The sequence below is a fragment of the Heterodontus francisci genome, chromosome 9, assembly GCF_036365525.1.
Source record: "Heterodontus francisci isolate sHetFra1 chromosome 9, sHetFra1.hap1, whole genome shotgun sequence".
NCBI lineage: Eukaryota > Metazoa > Chordata > Chondrichthyes > Heterodontiformes > Heterodontidae > Heterodontus > Heterodontus francisci.
The window spans coordinates 27077205-27096510 of NC_090379.1; the positions used below are offsets into that span (position 1 = coordinate 27077205).

General features: G+C 42.1%; 1 protein-coding gene across 1 annotated transcript in view; it reads left to right on the top strand.

The window, feature by feature from the left end:
- The first annotated feature begins 6863 nt into the window (after nucleotides 1-6863).
- The window catches only part of si:dkey-288a3.2 (protein phosphatase 1 regulatory subunit 37), a 31827-nt gene continuing 19384 nt past the window's right edge, over nucleotides 6864-19306 (top strand). Inside the window, exons 1-6 of the mRNA XM_068038142.1 lie at nucleotides 6864-6981; nucleotides 10723-10823; nucleotides 13489-13608; nucleotides 16410-16560; nucleotides 17230-17385; nucleotides 18630-18742. Of these exons, the coding sequence (XP_067894243.1) occupies nucleotides 6864-6981; nucleotides 10723-10823; nucleotides 13489-13608; nucleotides 16410-16560; nucleotides 17230-17385; nucleotides 18630-18742 (759 nt within the window). The remainder of the gene's footprint in view (nucleotides 6982-10722; nucleotides 10824-13488; nucleotides 13609-16409; nucleotides 16561-17229; nucleotides 17386-18629; nucleotides 18743-19306) is intronic.

Genomic DNA, 19306 nt, shown 5'->3' on the forward strand with positions numbered 1-19306 from the left:
AGAGATCAGTTTCCTTGTTTACCCAGCTTGTTTGATTTTTTAAACGAAGATCAGTTTTTTCTCTGCAGAAATGCAGCTTGCAATACTGCCAGCTGCCACAACCAGCCTTTTACTTGGTGCTGAACCTCTAGTGGTGCTGTTGAGACTTTCCCCCACCCACGAAGCAAAAAAAAAGGAAAAACTAAGGCAGGTTTTGGCTGTACTACTTCCTTCCATATTTCTCGACCCATCCCAGATTAGTTGAAAGCTCTGATCTACTAGCAAATTGCCTACGATATTCATAGAGTTTCAACACCTCCTGGGTACTTGTCTGCAGTCCTAGCTTGCTGCATTGTTGTAGGGTCTCCTGCCAACTGCTCTCCGCCTGAATCTTCAGCCACTCCGGTTAAGCAATTAGTTGTTCTTTATTCTCTCTTAGTTTGTTCTTCAGAAATAAATCAAATGTTGCCACAATGTAATATCTGGTGGTTTTCAGAAAATACGTCCCAAAGGTTGCGACCATGTAATATTACTTTTTCCTTTGGTATGTGAATTATATGTAAGAATCATAGGACTACAAGTAATATCCAAAGAATACGTGGATTTTTATTATAACATAACAGGAACATATGTGTATATATACACACAAACATATATATACAGCTACTCCATGAGCACATCTACAAACATCTCACTCTGTCGGGCTATACCCACAACTCCCTGGTTGGTGTGACATGACATCATTTCCTCCTGTGACCTTCATTTACAACCTCTTAAGGTGGTTCCACAACACCCTCATCAACCCTCTGTTGCCTCATCAAAAAACTCAAGCAAGTTAGTTAAACTTGATTTTCCCTTAACAACGCCATGTGGGCTTTCCTTAACTGATTCACATTTGTCCAAGTGACTATTAATTTTCTTCCAAATTGACTTATTGAGTTGTCAAATATATTGTCATGTAATGATGTCTTGCTGCCTGACATTAACTCTGTGGAGCGCTAATCTGCTCCTGTGATGTCCAATAGCAATATTTCTGAATTATTGGAGAGTTGTTCAGATGCTCACACTGTACTCACACGCTGTGAGTCTTACAAATAGTTCACATACCAAAGAAAAAAGTAATATTACATGGTGGCAACCTTTGGGACATATTTTCTGAAAGCTGCCAAATATTACACCGTGGCAAGGTTTGATTTTTTCTGAAGAGCACACTAAGAGAGAACAAAGAACAGCTAATTGCTTAACCGGAGTGGCTGGAAATTCGGGCAGAGAGCAGTTGGCAGGAGCCCCCATAATATTGCGGCAAGCTAGGACGGCAGACAGGACCTCAGGAGGTTTTGAAACTCTATGAATGCAGTAGTCAATTTGCCAGGGGATCAGAGCTTTCAACTAATCTGGCAGTGGGTTGAAAAATATGAAAATAATCTTTATTTTATGCATATGGAAATAATAAAGTTGAAATGTCCTGAAACAAGGAATGGTAAATCAATGGTTAATTTAAAAAATAGAGAACCGAGATTGTTAAAGATTGCACGGATGTCACATATACACTGCAGATCTTATACCGAATGGAACATTGAAGGCCTGGCAATGTACCTTGTTTGCTCACTCATGTGAATCAGTGAATTCACTTTCTTTTGCTGAAAGAGCTAAGTACAAAGTGAAAAGAGAGAGGTCATGGGATCCAAGGACAAGTGGCAAGTTGGATCCAAAATTAGTCAGTGGGTGTTTTTTTGACAGGAAGGCTACATCCAGTGGGGTGCCATGGTGCTCATATTAGGTTCCTTGCTTTTTTGGTATATAATCAATGATTTAGACGGGATGAATAAGAAGTTTTCAGATGATATAAAAATTGGTTGTATGGTTGATAGTGAGGAAGAAAGATGTAGCCTGCAGGAAGATATCAATGGACTGGTCAGGTGGGGAGAAAAGCGGCAAATGAAATTTAACTCGGAGAAGTGTGAGGTGATGCATTTGGGGAGAACAAACAAGGCAAGGGAATACACAATAAATGATAAGATACTTGGAAGTGCAGAGGAACAGAAGGACCTTTGAGAGCACATCCACAGATCCCTGAAAATAGCAAGGAAGGTAGGTAAGGTGGTTAAGAAAGCATATGGGATACTTTCCTTTGTTAGCTGAGGCATAGAATATAAGATCATGGAGGTTTTGCTCAAACTGTATAAAACACTAGTTAGGCCACAGTTAGGATACTGCATGCAGTTCTGGTCACAACATTACATGAAGGAGGTGATTGCACTTGAGAGTGTATAGAGAAGATTTATATGGATGTTTCCAGGACTGGAGAATTTAGCTACGAGGAAAAATTGGATAGGTTAGGTTTGTTTTCTTTGCAACAGAGGGGACTGAGGCGAAATTTAATTGAGATGTAGAAAATTATGAGGGGGCGACATAGAATGGATAGGAAGGTCCTATTTCTCTCAGCAGAGAGATCAATAACCAGAGGGCATAGATTTAAAGTAGCTGATAGAAGAATTAGCAGGAAATTGAGATTTGTTTTCACCCAGAGGGTGGTGGGGGTCTGGAGCTTACTGCCTGCAAGAGTGGTAGAGGCAGAAACCCTCATTGTATTTAAAATGTATTAAGTTATGCACTAAAAATGCCATAACCTACAGGGCTACAGACCAAGAGCTGGAAAGTGGGATTACACTGGGATATTTCTTTTGGCCAGCAAAGACATGATGGGCCAAATGGCCTCTGCTGTACCACAAGTTTTCTATGTTTCTATGATTCAATCAGATTATTTTCCCAGAGAAAGGAGGAAAAGGAAAATTAGAGACAATCACTGTAATCATCCCACTCCTGACATGACCTTAAAGACTGAAATCAATAGGTTTCTGGATTCTAATGACCTCAAGGGAAGTGGGGATAGCACAGAAAAGTGGCATTGAGGTAGATGATCAGCCATGATCTAATTGAATGGCGGAGCAGGCTTGATGGACTGAATGGCCTACTCCTGCTCCTATGTTCCTATGTATTATCTGGTGCCTAATTCAACAGGTGCATTGATATAGTCCATGTGCAGATTTTGTACTAATTCTTCTGGACAGGGAATGTGGTAAGAATGTGTCTCAAGTGGATATGCAGACATGTGTGTTTTGAAAGGAGTATGGCAAAGTGAAGAGATTTGGACTTAATTTTGCATTGGTGAAGCAAATAAAATCAAGATACTGTTTAAGTAATTTTATTTTTAACTTACCGATCGATCACTTACTTCTTCAGCAGATTGACTCGAGATATTTCTTAGAAATATTGCAATGAAATGTATTTCCTAAAGTGAAACACTGTTGGTGCTAATGCATCATGTTTTAACATGTCTTGAGTCAGTATGGGCTGGATTTTACTAGCGTGCCGCAACTCGCGGTGGTGCGCTTTGAAGTCAGTGGTCCGCCCACATGCAGTGGCCGCCGCTGAGCCCCCGTGATATTTCACGCAGGGGCTCATTTAAATGGAAGGTGGGAGTGGCTGCCCCTGATGATGTAGAGGGGGCGGCTGCTCCGTACCCTGCAATGGCGTCGGATGCCACCGCGCAGGCGCCATTTTTAAAGAGCTTCAAGCCCTTCACTAGCATTTGCATTTTTCAAAGGAACAAATCTGAAAGGGTAGTTGAAGCAGAAACCCCCAACTCATTCACAAGGAGTCTGGATATGCACCTCATGTGCCGTAATCTGCAGGGCTACGGACCAAATGCTGGAAGTTGGGATTAGAATAGGTGGATCATTTTTCACCTGCATAGACACGATGGGCCAACTGGCCTCTTTCTGTATCTTAAACTTTCTGTGACTTCTAAAAGTTCAAAATTAAAGTTACACATTTAGTAACATTTTCACTCCCCTCGCTCACACTCCCATAGAAGAAACAATTTATTAAATGCCCATTCCCCTCCAAAAAACTTTTATGCAACATTTCCCTCAAACCTTTATTAACTTTAAACCTTAACCCCTTCCCACTATCCCTCCCACCAATCAAAAGAGTTTTCCCTGCTCCCCCCACTCCTGACCTGAAACTTTCAATCTTCCCCCCCACCCCTCCCCACCAGGGTCACGCCTTGGTATTCCGAATGGAGTTCTGAAGGCACGGGACTTCTGGCCAACAGCCATAATATTGGCATTGGATGGTCACCGGGCCTCTTCTGGAAGAATATCCCCCCCCACCCCTCACCCCACCAAAGGCCTCATAAAATTCAGTCCTATTTATCCATTTTATTGGGTGGTATGAGGCTACACTTCCTGACACATAAAAATATTGAAGATGTATTTGTGCCACAGAGTTCAAAGGGACATTCTTGTTTTCAGGTGCAAAATCAGTTCTAACTTGCCCACAACAGCCTTAGACCTTCTTGAATTTTGAGCATAAATAGGATTCAATTTTCCAGTCAACTTCATTTGCACAATTATTCACAATTCCAGATGCAAACTCAGCTGGGTCTGGGAATTACACCTGTCAAATGAAAAGGAATAAGGATAATTAAAGGGGAGCACCACAAGATGGCAGACAAAAATTTAGCAAGCTGTTGAAAAGCCTTTAAACGTATCTCAAACCATCAGCAAACTTTACAAGGGCTGGAGGAACAGGAGATTATGAAGTGACAGGCCAGGATGAAAGGAAAGGGATCTCTAGGTGAAGGCATGAGTCCACAGACAAGCGAGAAGGGCTTCCTTCTGTGCCTCTCTGCAGAAAAATCCCACAGGTTAGTAGTGCAGCATGCCTGCAAGAAAAGTGATGGAGGTAATTAAGAAGGCTAATGGTATGTTGACCTTCATAGCAAGAGGATTTGAGTACAGGAGTAGTGAAGTCATGCTTCAATTGTAGAGAACCTTGGTTAGACTGCACCTGGAGTACTGTGTGCACTTTTGGTCCCCTTACCTCAGGAAGGATATTATTGCCACAGAGGGAGTGCAACAAAGGTTCACCAGACCGGTTCCTGGGATGGCAGGACTGTCCTATGAGGAGAGATTGGGCAAACTGGGCCTGTATTCTCTAGCGTTTTGAAGAATGAGAGGTGATCTCATTGAAAACTACAAAATACTTAAAGGGATAGACAGGGTAGATGCAGCTAAAATGTTTCCCCTGGCTGGAGAGTTTAGAACCAAGGGACTCAATTTCAAAATAAGAGGGAAGCCTTAGGACAGAGATAAGGAAACATTTCTTTACTCAAAGGGTTGTGAATCTTTGGAATTCTCTACCCCAGATGGCTGTGGAAGCTCAGTCATTGAGTATGTTTAAAGCAGAGATTGACAGATTTCTAAATACCAATGCTATAAAGGGATATGAGGATAGTCTGAGAAAAAGACATTGAAGTGGATGATCAGCCATGATCATATTGAATGGCGGGGCAGGCTCGATGGGCTGAATGGCCTACTTCTGCTCCTATGTTCCTATGAGATTCTACGGCTCCTTTGATTTTTATCTCCTTCCTACCATCTTGCTTGTTTCTTAAATGAGCTCAGTGATCTGGCCTCAGTTGTACTTTCTGTGGATCATTTTCTATTAAGCAATATTTCCTGGTGTCTGCCTAAAGTTGTTTCTCACAAGACCATGCCTGTATCCTCTTGACCTGGTATTATTGAAGATAATGGTTCAAAATTTCCAGTGACTTCTCCCGGTCTTCTATTGTACCTTTACCATGTTTCACAATTTTATCCAAACTCTCACTGGGGAACCCTGTGGAACTTCTATGCAATTGTTTTGCTTTTTTTATTATCTCATTAAGTATTCTAAAAGGTATAACTGATTTTATAAATTGTGAATGCATATTTAACAAAGGATCCTAATAAATATACAAGGCAAATCTTGCAGTGATTTTTTTTCCCATTAACTATAAAATGGATAGAAAAGTTTCTCACGAAAGAATAAGTTGGACAGCATTTTCACAAATAAAATTTGGGAACCAGAGTAGCAAGGACCCATCAGTCAACCATCACTCCTATGTAAACACAGTGCTTCTGATATATATAACATATGTATTCAAAACCTTACATCTTCACACATTTCTTCTATAAATTCCTATGTCCATGCAATGGAGATTGCCTATGTAAATATGTCACGCTGTAATTAGATCCTCCTGCCAGTAATGGCACTGTTGTTTCTAATTCTTCACCTCCCAGCTGCTCAGCCTCCATGGTAGAGAAACTCCAATACTCAAACCAAGTCTACGTTTCTGCTTACCAGATTTCCCTAACTGTAAATAATATAAAATCAATACACTATATAAAAAAGGACAGAATATATTACCTTAAAATGGTCACTGAAATTCATCTGCAAATCCTGATGAATTTTACCTCAGCTTCTACCCTGCTTCACCTGAAGACTACATTGATTTTTATTCCCCATGTATGAAGTCACAAGATCAAATAGTAAGTATATAATCTTCAACATGTCATTGGTACTATATATATAAAAAGAGAACTTGCATGTTAAGAGGAGAGGGAACCCCACTGGGAAATGCATCTCCCCAATGCAAAGCAATAGTTTGAGCTGAGTGAAACTAACAGTAAAATTGCGACTAAACCTCCAGAGTACTTCACAAACAATAAATTATTTTGCAGTCATTATTGTTATGTAGATAAACATGGAGGACAATGTTGAGACAGCAAGATCTTACAACCAGCAAATGAGATCAATGAATAACTACTTAATTTGCTTTTGGTGGTATTGATTGAGGGAGAGATGTTAACTGTGACACATGCCTGCACTTCTTTGAATACTGGGATCTTTTATATCTATTGAAACAGTCAGTTTCATATCTTATCTCAAAGATGGCACTTCTGACAATGCAGTACTAAATTATCAGTCTGGATTATATTGCACAAACTTGAACCCAAACTTCTGACTTCAAGACCACAGTGCTACTATGAGCCAAGATGGCACTGATAGAAATTTACCTTTATATCGTTCAGATAGAATATGTTATATCTATTGTTTTTGACTTCCAGGAGCTCACAGAGACACATCATAGGATCAAATGTTTAGATCTGAAAGGTAAGTCAATATTTTTAATTATATTTATAATTTTGCTAGCTTCTTTACCTCCACAGGTACAGGTCAGCACATTGTAGCCTAAAGTTTTCTCTGAATTACTACCTGTTTGGAGCAGATTTGAGATGGTAGATAGAGTAAAATAGGTTCTTTGTACTTACCCACCTCAAATCCACTGCAAAAAAACTGCACCTGTATTATTTCTACTGCAGGCTGAAGACCTTCAGCTCACTACTGCCAGGAGAACAGTGTTGTCTGTGCCATTCCAGGCCCACCCATCTCTTCTACAGGTTCTCCTGTCTGCCTATGCACTGTTTGGAGTACCTGTTCTCCATGTATAATCAGAGTTTTGGGCACTGATGCTTGTCTTTGGTTTATTTCTTTGGCATTGGTTATGGCCCACTTTTTCCTTTGGATGTAGAGAAGATGATGTGAATGTGAGCCCCACAAACAGTTTACCCCTTGTGAGTGCATGCATCCTATGATGATGAGATGTAGAGATGCATTGGCCTTTTAAATGAAGCTCAGTTTGGGTTCCGCCAGGGCCACTCAGCTCCTGACCTCATTATAGCCTTGGTTCAAGCATTGACAAAAGAGCCGAACTCAAGAGGTGAGGTGAGAGTGACTGCCCTTGACATCAAGGCAGCATTTGACCGAGTATGGCATCAAGGAGTCCTAGCAAAAATGAGGTCAATGGAAATCAGGGGGAAAACCCTCCGTTGGCTGGAGTCATATCTAGCGCAAAGGAAGATCATTGTGGTTGTTGAAGGTCAATCATCTGAGCTCCAGGACATCATTGCAGGAGTTCCTCAGGGTAGTATCCTAGGCCCAACCATCTTCAGCTACTTCATCAATGACCTCCTTCAATCATAAGGTCAGAAGTGGAGATGTTCGCTGATGCTTGCACAATATTCAGCACCATTCGTGACTCCTCAGATACTGAAGCAGTCCGTGTAGCAATGCAGCAAGACCTGGACAATATCCAGGCTTGGGCTGATAAGTGGCAAGTAACATTCACGCCACACAAGTGCCAAACAATGACCATCTCCAACAAGAGAGAATCTAACCATCTCCCCTTGGCATTCAACAGCATTACCATCGCTGAATCTCCCACTATCAACATCCTAAGGGTTATCATTGACCAGAAACTGAACTGGAGTAGCCATATAAATACCGTGGCTACAAGAGCAGGTCAGAGGCTGGGAATCCTGAGGCGAGTAACTCACCTCCTGACCCCCCAAAGCTTGTCCACCATCTCCAAGGCACAAGTCATGAGTCTGATGGAATACTCTCCACTTGCCTGGATGGGTGCAGCTCCAACAACGCTCAATAAGCTCGACACCATCCAGGACAAAGCAGCCCGCTTGATTGGCACTCCATCTACAAACATTCACTCCCTCCACCACCGACGCACAGTGGCAGCAGTGTGTACCATCTACAAGATGCACTGCAGCAATGCATCAAGGCTCCTTAGACAGCACCTTCCAAACCCGTGACCTCTACCAACTAGAAGGACAAGGGCAGCAAATACATGGGAACACCACCACCTGCAAGTTCCCCTCCAAGTCACACACCATCCTGACTTGGAACTATATCGCCGTTCCTTCACTATCGTTGGTCAAAATCCTGGAACTCCCTTCCTAATAGCACTGTGGGTATACCTACCCCAAAAGAACTGCAGCGGTTCAAGAAGGCAGCTCACCACCACCTTCTCAAGGGCAATTAGGGATGGGCAATAAATGCTGGCCTGGCCAGCGTCGCCCATATCCCATGAATGAATAAAACAAAAATTCTTGAAGGCTAGCATTAGCCCTTATGGTAGAAACTGTGATTTTGCAGAGTGGTTTTTAGGAAAAGAAGGTTGTATGAGTATTTGTAGAGGTTGCCTTTGCAGATGTGTGTTCCCTTGACACCCAGATACTGAAAGAAGGAGTAGAAGAGGTAATGGGTTGAGCTATGGCTGTTGGATTGGTAGAGGATATGTATTGGCAAGTGTGTCAAGATTTGCCATAGCTACCCTTATAAGATTAGTGCCAATGGCCTTCCTGCATTACGTGCCAGCTCTTGGAGTCTCAATGGTAGCCTTGGCCACTTCCCTTCAAACAGCCTGCACTATTTTCTTGTGGGGCTTCCTGACCAATAACCTTGCTCTCCTGTCCCTAACGTCTGCCAAAAGGATCCCCAAGGATCTATTCAAGAATCGCAAAGCCCATAAAACTGTTGGTATCCTAAGGCTGCTTCTACTTCACCCTTTCTTGCAGAAAAGTGATGCTCTTGTTAAACTGACTGCAGCCCTTTAAAGATTGCAACAGAACTCCTGGGGTAGTAAACTTACCAGGAGTGGTGATGCTGCTCCAAACCCATTCTGCAGAGTAAATGAGAGCACTGGGAGGAAACTGTACTTGGTTAGCAGCAGAATCAAATGGGTGGGAAGTAGTTCCACTTCTCTACTAACCTTCCAACAGGAAGAAAATCCAGGCATGTGGTCCCACTTCAAGCTCCATTTCTCATGGAGAAAAGTAAAGTCTCTATTATCTCCATTATCACCATGCTAAAATTTGTTTGTTTTCCAAATAACTGCTAGAAATTGTATGGCAAAAGATTGCATGATTTGTCACTTCCTTGTTTTACCAACTAACGTTTCTTTTCTAACTAGCATGTTATCTCCATTTCATTGTGAAAGGCATCAACAGTTAAGAGTACGGTGTACAGTTTTCCCCATTATCGAAAGGCACATGAAAGGCATTGAGAGTATGCAGCGTAGATTTCCGAGGATGATAGCATGGATGAAAAACTATAGTTACGAAGAATGACTTCAAGCACTGGGGTTCTTTTCACTAGACCAGAGATAGATAGGATGAAGGTTTTGATAGGATGAATAGGGAAAGTTGGGATTGATGATCTGTGACCATAGATTTAAAATTAACACTCGAGTAAAGAGAGGATGGGAGAATTTTCTTTGTGCAGAGAGTTGTTGGGGCATGGAATGCTTCATCACAAGGAATTGTTGAGGTATAGGAGTAGTTACATAATTTAAGGTAACAGAGATAAACTTTTGAAGTTGAGCAAGATAGAGGTGACGACAGGCAGATTAGTTTTTGATTGTTTTAGCAAAGAGCTAATACGAACTTGATTTGCCATTTTCCTTCTGTACTGTCTATGATTCTCTGTCTAGCTGTTTTGGGGTCTCCCAATTATATTCTACTTTCTATTATCCACTGTAGAGAGGAACGGCCCATCCACTTTCGGAAACAATAGAGATGCTAGTCTAATGGATGTCCTGCAACTATTCTATAGGGACTAGCAAATAAATGTACCGTACATTTGGTTGAGGTGTAGCAGCTTCATTTCCTTGAGTTAGGTTCTTACAAAGGGATTTTTAAAAAAGCTAAATGGCAACTGATTGATGCAGGACATTATATAATAACAATGTTGAATGTCTGTGCCATGGAGTCTGAGTTTGAATCTAGCCTAAATAAAGGGACACAGATCTGTCTAAGAACAGTGAGATGTGCAAAGTGTGCTGGCTTAGAGCAGTTGCAATTCATTTTGTTGTGTGTATAAAGCTGCCTCAGATTTGGCACTAACTGACATTAGTTTATGGCTCTTGTTTAGAGAAGCCACAGCAAAGGGAGTTTGGGAATCACAACATCTCATGAGTGTTTGTTTTGAATTGAAGTTACAATATTTTATAGAAATCTATTATTTGTATCTCTAATAAAACTGAACACATTTATTTTCTAGGTGAAAAGTTAGACTATGAGAGCTGCGAGGCCCTTGAAGAAATCTTCAAATGGATACAGTTTAAACTGATTAATTTGGAGTGGGCAAAGTTGGATGAAGATGTAAGGGTATCAGTAGAATTTGCAGTGCTTGCTCTTCTGCTTGTGACCACCATTGGCATATCTGCCAGAAGGGAATAAAATGAACAGACAGTGCTGGCAACTCATTCAGTGAGAGCACACCAAGTGAACACCCTTATCCCTCTATTGGCAGAAATGCTGTGCCCTACAGGTCAGGATCTGCCTTCGTAACCCACAGTACTTCAGACCCCTCCAAGTCACACACCTTTCGGACTTGCACATATATCGCCGCTCCTTCATCGTGGCTAGGTTAAAACCCTGGAACTCCAAACCTAACAGCGTTGTGGGAGTGCTTTCACGAAGAAATTTCACTGCCACCTTCTCAAGGGCAACCCGGGATGGGCAAAAAGGTTGGCTTTGTCGGTGATGCCAACATCCTGAGAATGAATTTTAAAAATACTGACTGGAGGTGTAGAGTAGCCATACTGGGAGTGCAAGCTGCTGAGGGCACTGCCAATGCTGTTTATTTTATTTCTCTGAGCATGATCACTTGTTTCTGCTGATGAGATGTTCTGAAGTGAGTGCTGTTGATTATTAAACTCACATATCTGTGGCTCTGTCCTGAGTGTGGTCAGCATGAACCAGGGGCGGGGGCAGGGGCCAAGCAAGTAATATCAGAGGTGAAGCAATTCATTTTTGAATGAGGAGCTTCAGATGGCTAGCGGGCTGGATGAAGTGGATTTGACACCACAGGTGTAGTCAGTGCAACACACTGCACACACATCAGCCTGTATTCTACCTAAAATGTTGTTAGAGCGGAGTAATTAGAATTACAACTCTCAACTCAACTTGTAGCATACTTGATCCTTCACTGCAGAACCACTACATACAACCTGCACCACATTTGAACTATTGTTTGGAAATTACATCAATGCCATTTATCGGCATCAGAAATTAAGTGAAATAAAAGGCTAGGTTTTCTTCTCTGGTTAATGCTGCTGAAGGTATGGTAGCAAAGGACTTCAATCCACTCAAGTTGACTCTGACTGACCCCAACACAATTCCTTGGGTCTGCCTCATTTGTATTTTCTAGGCAGGGCTCCTGGCAATATTCACACCTGCTCTTTTAGCTTACTACTGCACTGGATTGAGAAATGGATGTCACTGCAGCAGCCAGACGGATTAAATTGGAAGGATTAATTACCTATTGCTGCCTGTGAATGCAGATCCAATAATAAAGCTATGTAGGATCCGCACATTGATAGTTCCACGATGGCTTAGTTGTATTGGTCTGGCCATTTAATCTTTTTTGATGTTCCACTAACAGAGAGGAAATGACAGCAATAGAAGTCAATAGAGATATTACAATATAAGACTGAAAGAAAGGATACTAGACAAAATTATTAAATTTAGGGAGATCAAAACCCTGGGTCCAGATGAGTTGAATTCACAATGCTCTCTGGTTCAGGGCATTTCCTCTTCCTTATCCTGCATTATAGCTGCACAGCTCCACCAATAGACAACAACCACTTTGCACAAGCCCAAAATCACTTCCTCTACTTTAATACTCTCACACATACACCTTCCCCCACACCACAGCTCCCCCCGCCGCACCCCCCCCCCCCCCCCCATCTTTTACTTCACCTCTCCTATGCCACTTGCTACACACTCCTTATTGGTCATTTACCATCACTTACTTATCTATTTGTAGGAAAAACTGGTGCACAATGCCCACCAAAGGCAGGCCACAAGACAGGCCTTTCTCACCTTTAAATATCTCGCCCCCTTTGAGGACAAATCCATAGAGCTTGTGGTAAGGCACTCATCTCTTTCCATGAGAGAAGCTCCATGAGGTTGATGGAATCTTGCAGGTGCCAGGTTACCTGCACCGTCACTCTGGCATCCCTGTAAAGACTCACACAAAGAAAACCTTCCACTTCCTTCTCCTTAATCCCAACAGAGTGATGTTAACCCATTCTTGCCTGAGTTCATCCCTTTTTTGCCGATGCACAGCAATGGGTGAGACAGGAGGAGGAAGGTGGTGTTGAAGAGGATGTTGAGGACCAAGCCACTTAGGAGTTACAGTTGCATGTTACTGCCAACCCTCATGCAGGATCGCTCCCCACCCCCCCCCCCCCCCCCCCCCGCCCACTCAGAGCTTCATGCCTGTGGAACATGGGAGGCGAGACTAGGCTGCCCAGGACACCCGCAACGAATGCAGTCATTCCCACTGTTCAGTTGCCCTGACCATTCAGCTTCTCCCCAATAAGGCAGCTGACAGACCTGAAGTGCGACCCTTGGGCCACAAACATTTCATCACTCTTGGCACAGTTACAGCAAAGAATTGTAGCAGTGTACCATCACACCCAATTTTCCTTAATTTCCCTTCTGATTTTCTGCCCGTCATCCCGCACACTGAAGATGCTGGGTCAGATTTTCAACTTATTGTACGGATTGCCCACGCATTATAGAAACCTTCTGATTTTCATCTCCATTGACTGAAATCAGCTAATGCAGAACAACTAGTGATTGAACCTATGATCTTCTTGGTCAATATGACACTATACTACCAGCTGGTGCCTTTACTCAAACTACTAGGAAAAATAAAACTCAAATTTACATTCCGATAAAGAAGAATACAGTTCAGCAGAAAAAGATGTTTAACAATTTCAAATCTCTGATTAATGTGATGATAACTTGATTTCAGGGGGCTTCAGCATTGTTTGATATAATGGAGTACTATGACTCAGCAGTACACCTCAGCATCTCATTCACTAAGCATATTGGAAGCAGAGGCTGGGTGGCCGCAGCTCAGCTGATTAGGAAGGTAATGGCACTGTATGTTCCACTTATCTTTGGTAAAGCTTATCAGTAGAAATTCATGATCAATTTCATGGAATATTTTCGGTAGTCTTTGTCATGCAAATCCAATTTTTTTTTCATTTAATCCAGAAAGACATCCATACCACTCAATTACATGCTCATCTCTTTCACCAATCCTTGTTCAAATTAATTTCTCATCCATTTCTGACTCTCCAGTGGCATTGGGATTGATTTGGTCAAAGCCACCATAACTGTGCTCACTGTTCTCCACTATCTGCGGCGAGTAACTTGTCTCCTGACTCCCCAAAGCCTGTTCACCATCTACAAGGCACAAGTCAGGAGTGTGATGGAATATTTTCTACTTGCCTGGATGGGTGCAGCTCTAACAACACTCAAGAAGCTCGACACCATCCAGGACAAAGCAACCCGCTTGATTGGCACCCCATCTACAAACATTCACTCCCTTCACCACTGATGCACAGTGGCAGCAGTGTGTACCATTTACAAGATGCACTGCAGCAACGCATCAAGGCTCCTTAGACAGCACCTTCCAAACCTGCGACCTCTATCAACTAGAAGGACAAGGGCAGCAAATGCATGGGAACACCACCACCTGCAAGTTCCCCTCCAAGTCACACACCATCCTGACTTGAAACTATATCGCCGTTCCTTCACTGTCGCTGGGTCAAAATCCTGGAACTCCCTTCCTAATAGCACTGTGGGTGTACCTACCTCACATGGACTGCAGCAGTTCAAGAAGGCAGCTCACCACCACCTTCTCAAGGACAATTAGGGATGGGCAATAAATGCTGGCTTAGCCAGTGATGCCCACATCCCATGAATCAATTTTTAAAAAAATCTCCAGTTCTCGATGCTCTTGCTGCTGCTGTGAGCTGTCACTCAGTTGGTAGCATTTGTGCCTTTTGTGTTGGAAGGTTGTAGGTTCAAGTCCCACTCCGGGACTTAAACACAAAAATCAAGACAGACACTTCAGTGTAGTACTTCATTAACAGGGGTGCTGTCTTTCAGCTGAAATGTTAAACTGAGGCCTTATCTGCCCTCAGGTGGATGGAAAAGATGCTGTGGCAGTGTTCTGAAGAAGAACAGGGGCGTTATCCCTGGGTCATGGCTCATATTTATCCCTCAATCAACATCACAAAAAATAGATTATCATGTTGTTTGTAGGAGCTTGCTGTGTATAAATTGGCTGCCAAGTTTCTTACCTTACAGCAGTGACTACACTTCAAAAGTACCTCATTGGCTATAAAACACTTTGCGACATCCTGAGGTTCTTAAAGGTGCTACATAAATGCAAGACTTTCTTTTTCTTTGACACTGTTCACAATTTCATTCCTTTCCACTTTTTTTCCTTCATTTCCGCTAATGTTGTGCTTTTATTTGTGGTTTACTTCTATCTGTCTCAATGCAGTCACTACATTTTCTTTTCCTGTGCTCGAATAGAGATCTCTGGTGAGCCATACTGCTGCATCCTCAGCTCCCTCCAATTCATTATTTACATGCCAGCCATTAGTAACAAAAATCATAAGTACATGGTCATCTTCTATGCACACTAAGTTTATCTAACTCCATCTCTTCACCATTCACTCCAGGGCTGTTGCTGTCTTTATCAGTCTCATTGTTGACATCAAGTCCTGAATGAGCAGAAATTTCCTCCAGGTCAGCTTCACCAAGTCCAAAGCCATATTGTTTGGCTCTCATGATCACCTATGTGTTTCTGGCTGTGCCTCCATCATCCTCTCTCACTTCATGCTCAGATTGAACCCAGTGGAAGACTGCCTACTTTCACTTCTGGAACATTTCCTGCTTACACCCTTACCTTCTCCTCCTTGCAGCTGAAACCTTTGTCTGTCTTTCATCACCTCAAGTATCATTTTTTTTAAAGTACTCTCCTCACCAGCTTCCCCACCTTCACAACCCTGAGCAATCTGGTTGTCTCCAACAAAAAAATCTCACAACTTCCATCCTTGCCAAGCAAGTTTCCAAGCAATTCAATTTCAATATCCTTCTCATCTTCAAGTCCATCTATAGCTTTGTCCAATCCTACCTAGAAATTTCCAGATCCATATTGCAGCCCACAACCTCTGCTCCTCTGAGACTGGGTTACTTCTTGTTCCCGGCTCCCTCCTTTCTACCATCTTGGAAGGGGAAATATTTCAGCCACGACCCTGCTGTTCTTTGGAATTATCTTCCAAATTACAGCTTTCTGCCTTTGAAAACTTCCTGGTCCATCAACCTCTCTAGTTGACAGTTGACTCTCAAGTCACACACCATCCTGACTTGAAACTATATCGCCGTTCCTTCACTGTTGTTGGGTCAAAATCCTGGAACTCCCTTCCTAACAGCACTGTGGGTGTACCGACATCCTGTGGACTGCAACAGTTCAAGAAGGCGGCTCACCACCACCTTCTCGAGGGCAATTAGGGATGGGGAATAAATGCTGGCCTAGCCAGCAACGCTCATATCCATGAATGAATTTCAAAAAAGTTGCCATCTCAAGCTGAGCCAGACAGTGAGGAACATTGACTTGCTGCTTGGACCTTCGCCCTCTACCCTGACTCAATTACTAAAGCTGCTTTCTTCCACCTATCTTAGATTTCTCACCCTGCGTTCGCATATATTGTGAAATCGTTGACAGTATGTCTGTGATTTCCTGATCATTCATGGTTGGTGGGTGAGAGTTTCTGACAATTGGGGGCATACGTGAAATCGTACAGCAGATAACTTTGAGTCTGGTTTCAGACCACTTTGTCACCTTAAATAAACAGCTTGCATTTATTTCCCCAGAGTAGCAACTTACAGGAGTTTGAGGCCTGTGGCATCCCTTTGATGGAGCACACAGCATGCTTTGTGGCACAAGGCCTGAAATTTAACAGTCATCTGAGGGTATTACGTTTGGATAATGCCAGTCTGAGCGGTCGTCCTCTGATGCTGCTTGGTGAGTTTTTCATCTCATCGTAATCTGAATATCTTGCAGGATGAAACAATGGAACGCTGTGAGAAGAGGAAATTTTGATCTGGCTGTAAGGCGGGTGCTCATTTGAGGTTGGGGTTGGGGCTCCAGTTTTGCAGATCATTTCTGGAATTAGCCTTTGCAGTGCAAACGCTTGATATCGATGCTGAATGCAAAAATAACCAATACTTTTTTGTGGGTCTTGGAGCAAGCTGAGGTGGGGAGATCTTTCACAGATCTGGCTTTCAAATCAAACATATGTCATGTGGATTAGCCTTTTATATTTTTAATCATTAAAATAAAAATCTCTCTGAACTTCAATTCAAATCAAATCATAAAAACAAATGTCTTCTACGCAAGATGCAAAGAATAAATAGAACATTAAGGATTATAATTAATTTCAGTAGCTCACTACCTAGTGTGTTCATCTAAAATTCTTTGTGTTATTTTAATGCAATTGTTAACCCTTGGGTGAATAATTCCATTAGAAATATGTGGAAAGGAATTTTATGTGACTGTAGTATGCAATGTACTGTCCAAGCAGGTTAAACCTCCTGGGAATTGAAGTCAGTGCCCTGACATTTTGAGAACTTGTTTCATATTTTCATAGTTTTGTGCAGCTGAATCTTTTGTTTTCCATCTGTCTTCCCACAGTTTCTGCCCTCACTTTTAACAAAATACTACGGGAACTTTACTTGGCAGACAATAACCTGAACAGTGTTCAAGACTCCATGTACCTGCGAGAGCTGCTGCAATCTAACTGTACCATAAGACTGTTAGACCTGAAAAACAACTGTATCTTCAACACAGGTGAATAGCAGTGGTACACTATTAGATAAATCTTAATAACTGATAGATGATTCCTCTCTCTCATCCACTATCTAAAAGAACTGGAGAGTTATCTCTGGTGACCTGGCCAATATTTATCCTTCAACCACCATCACTAAAAAAAAACAGATTTTTCTGGTCATTATCACATTGTTATTTGTGGGAGCTTGCTGTGTGCAAATTACTGGTGTGTTTCCAACATCACAACTGCGACTACAGTTCAAAAGTACTTCATTTGCTGTAAAGCATTTGGGACACGCTGAGGTTGTGAAAGTCTCTATACAAATACAAGTCTTTCATTTAATTTGATGCTGCTGCAGGGAGACTACAATTGTAGAACCCTAGGTCCTTTTCCTGACAGGATTAGGGGTAGTATAGTGATTGATCGGAACATGCATCCAGCTCCCTCAGTACTGGACTGAAGTGTCAACCTAGATTATGTATTTAAGTTCCTAGAGTGGGGCTTGAACCTAGAACAGAATCACAGAATCGCAGAATCGTTACAGCGCAGAAGGAGGCCATTCAGCCCATCGTGTCCACACAGGCTTTCTGAAAGAGCAATTCATTCAGTTTCATTCCCCCACCTTCTCCCCATAACTCAGCACACTCTTCCTTTTCATATAACCTTCTGAGTCAGTGATGAGAATGCTACCACTGAGCCAAGGCTGACAGTTCATGCATTCCTTCCCTTGGTACTTTAGATTTGTTACTCATCCCTTTTCCTTGGAAGCCCTGTGCTGTGTCTGTGTTTGTATTTTCCTTTGGGTCGAAATTCTGACATGGACTACCTATGGCACATTAGTTAACAAGCTTGTGTAAATGTCCTGGGAGAAATATATACCTGCATTGCTTGATCCCTCATGGTCTGGTAAGAACTGTGTAGCAGCCAGTATTTTCTCTTTAAATTTCTGAATCAGGATCTTTCAAGATCTCTAATTTGAAACTGATTGCTTGTCACTAAAATATATGGCAAATGTAAATGAAGCTTTAAAATCATGGTGCCAAAAGGCCGCTGAAATAGGTGGCTGACCAATGCGTTCACTGGTTGGTCACCCAAAATTAACGCCTTTGCATTTTTAGTGAAAGGATCTCCCTCATATTTTCTACCTTTTGTGTATCCACACACTAATATTTTACAGTCACTCAGAACTGGTTGTGCAAGATCTGAAATGGACATAAAGGTTACAAGTCAGTTATGAGGATTAACTAGCTGAATCTGTTTTTAGGACTAGAAGACATCTGTGAAGGTCTTAGAAGACAGAAGGAAGGACTGAAAACACTTATACTTTGGAACAACAAGCTGACACACAAAGGAATGAGTCACCTAGCTGCCATTCTTGTAAGTTAATTGCTTTAACAATAACTGAGATCTTGTACAGTATATAGGTGCAGAGTATATAGAAGATCTGTATATTGGTGAAGGTGCTTGCTGTAGCTTCAATTTTGAACTCTGAGTTTAATTCTCGAGATTACCTGAAAGCAAACCCACTGTGGTAATGAAGAGATTTACACCAATTTCTACTTTTGTGTTTCATTCTCATTGATAAAGAAGATATAAAGACCACCTGAGGGCAAGCAGTGAGTGGCGGTACATAGTGAAACTAAGTCAGTGGTTGCTATTCCCTGTTTTAATCAAATATGGCAGACCATTCCTTTTTTGCCGTGTTCATAAAGTCACAAGGCTTTCTCTTTCAACTTCTTACAGCTTACACTTATAACGCACCTTTAAAGTAGCCAAGTAGCTAATTCACTACAGGGAGGAAGTGGGGAGGGATTCAGACACCGAGCAGTAATTGGGAGAAGAGTTAAGGCAGGTGACCAAAGGTGAGGTTGAGGAGATAGATTTTGTGGAAGATTTTGAAAATGGGGATAGATGAAGTAAAAAGGAATGGAGTTTCATAAA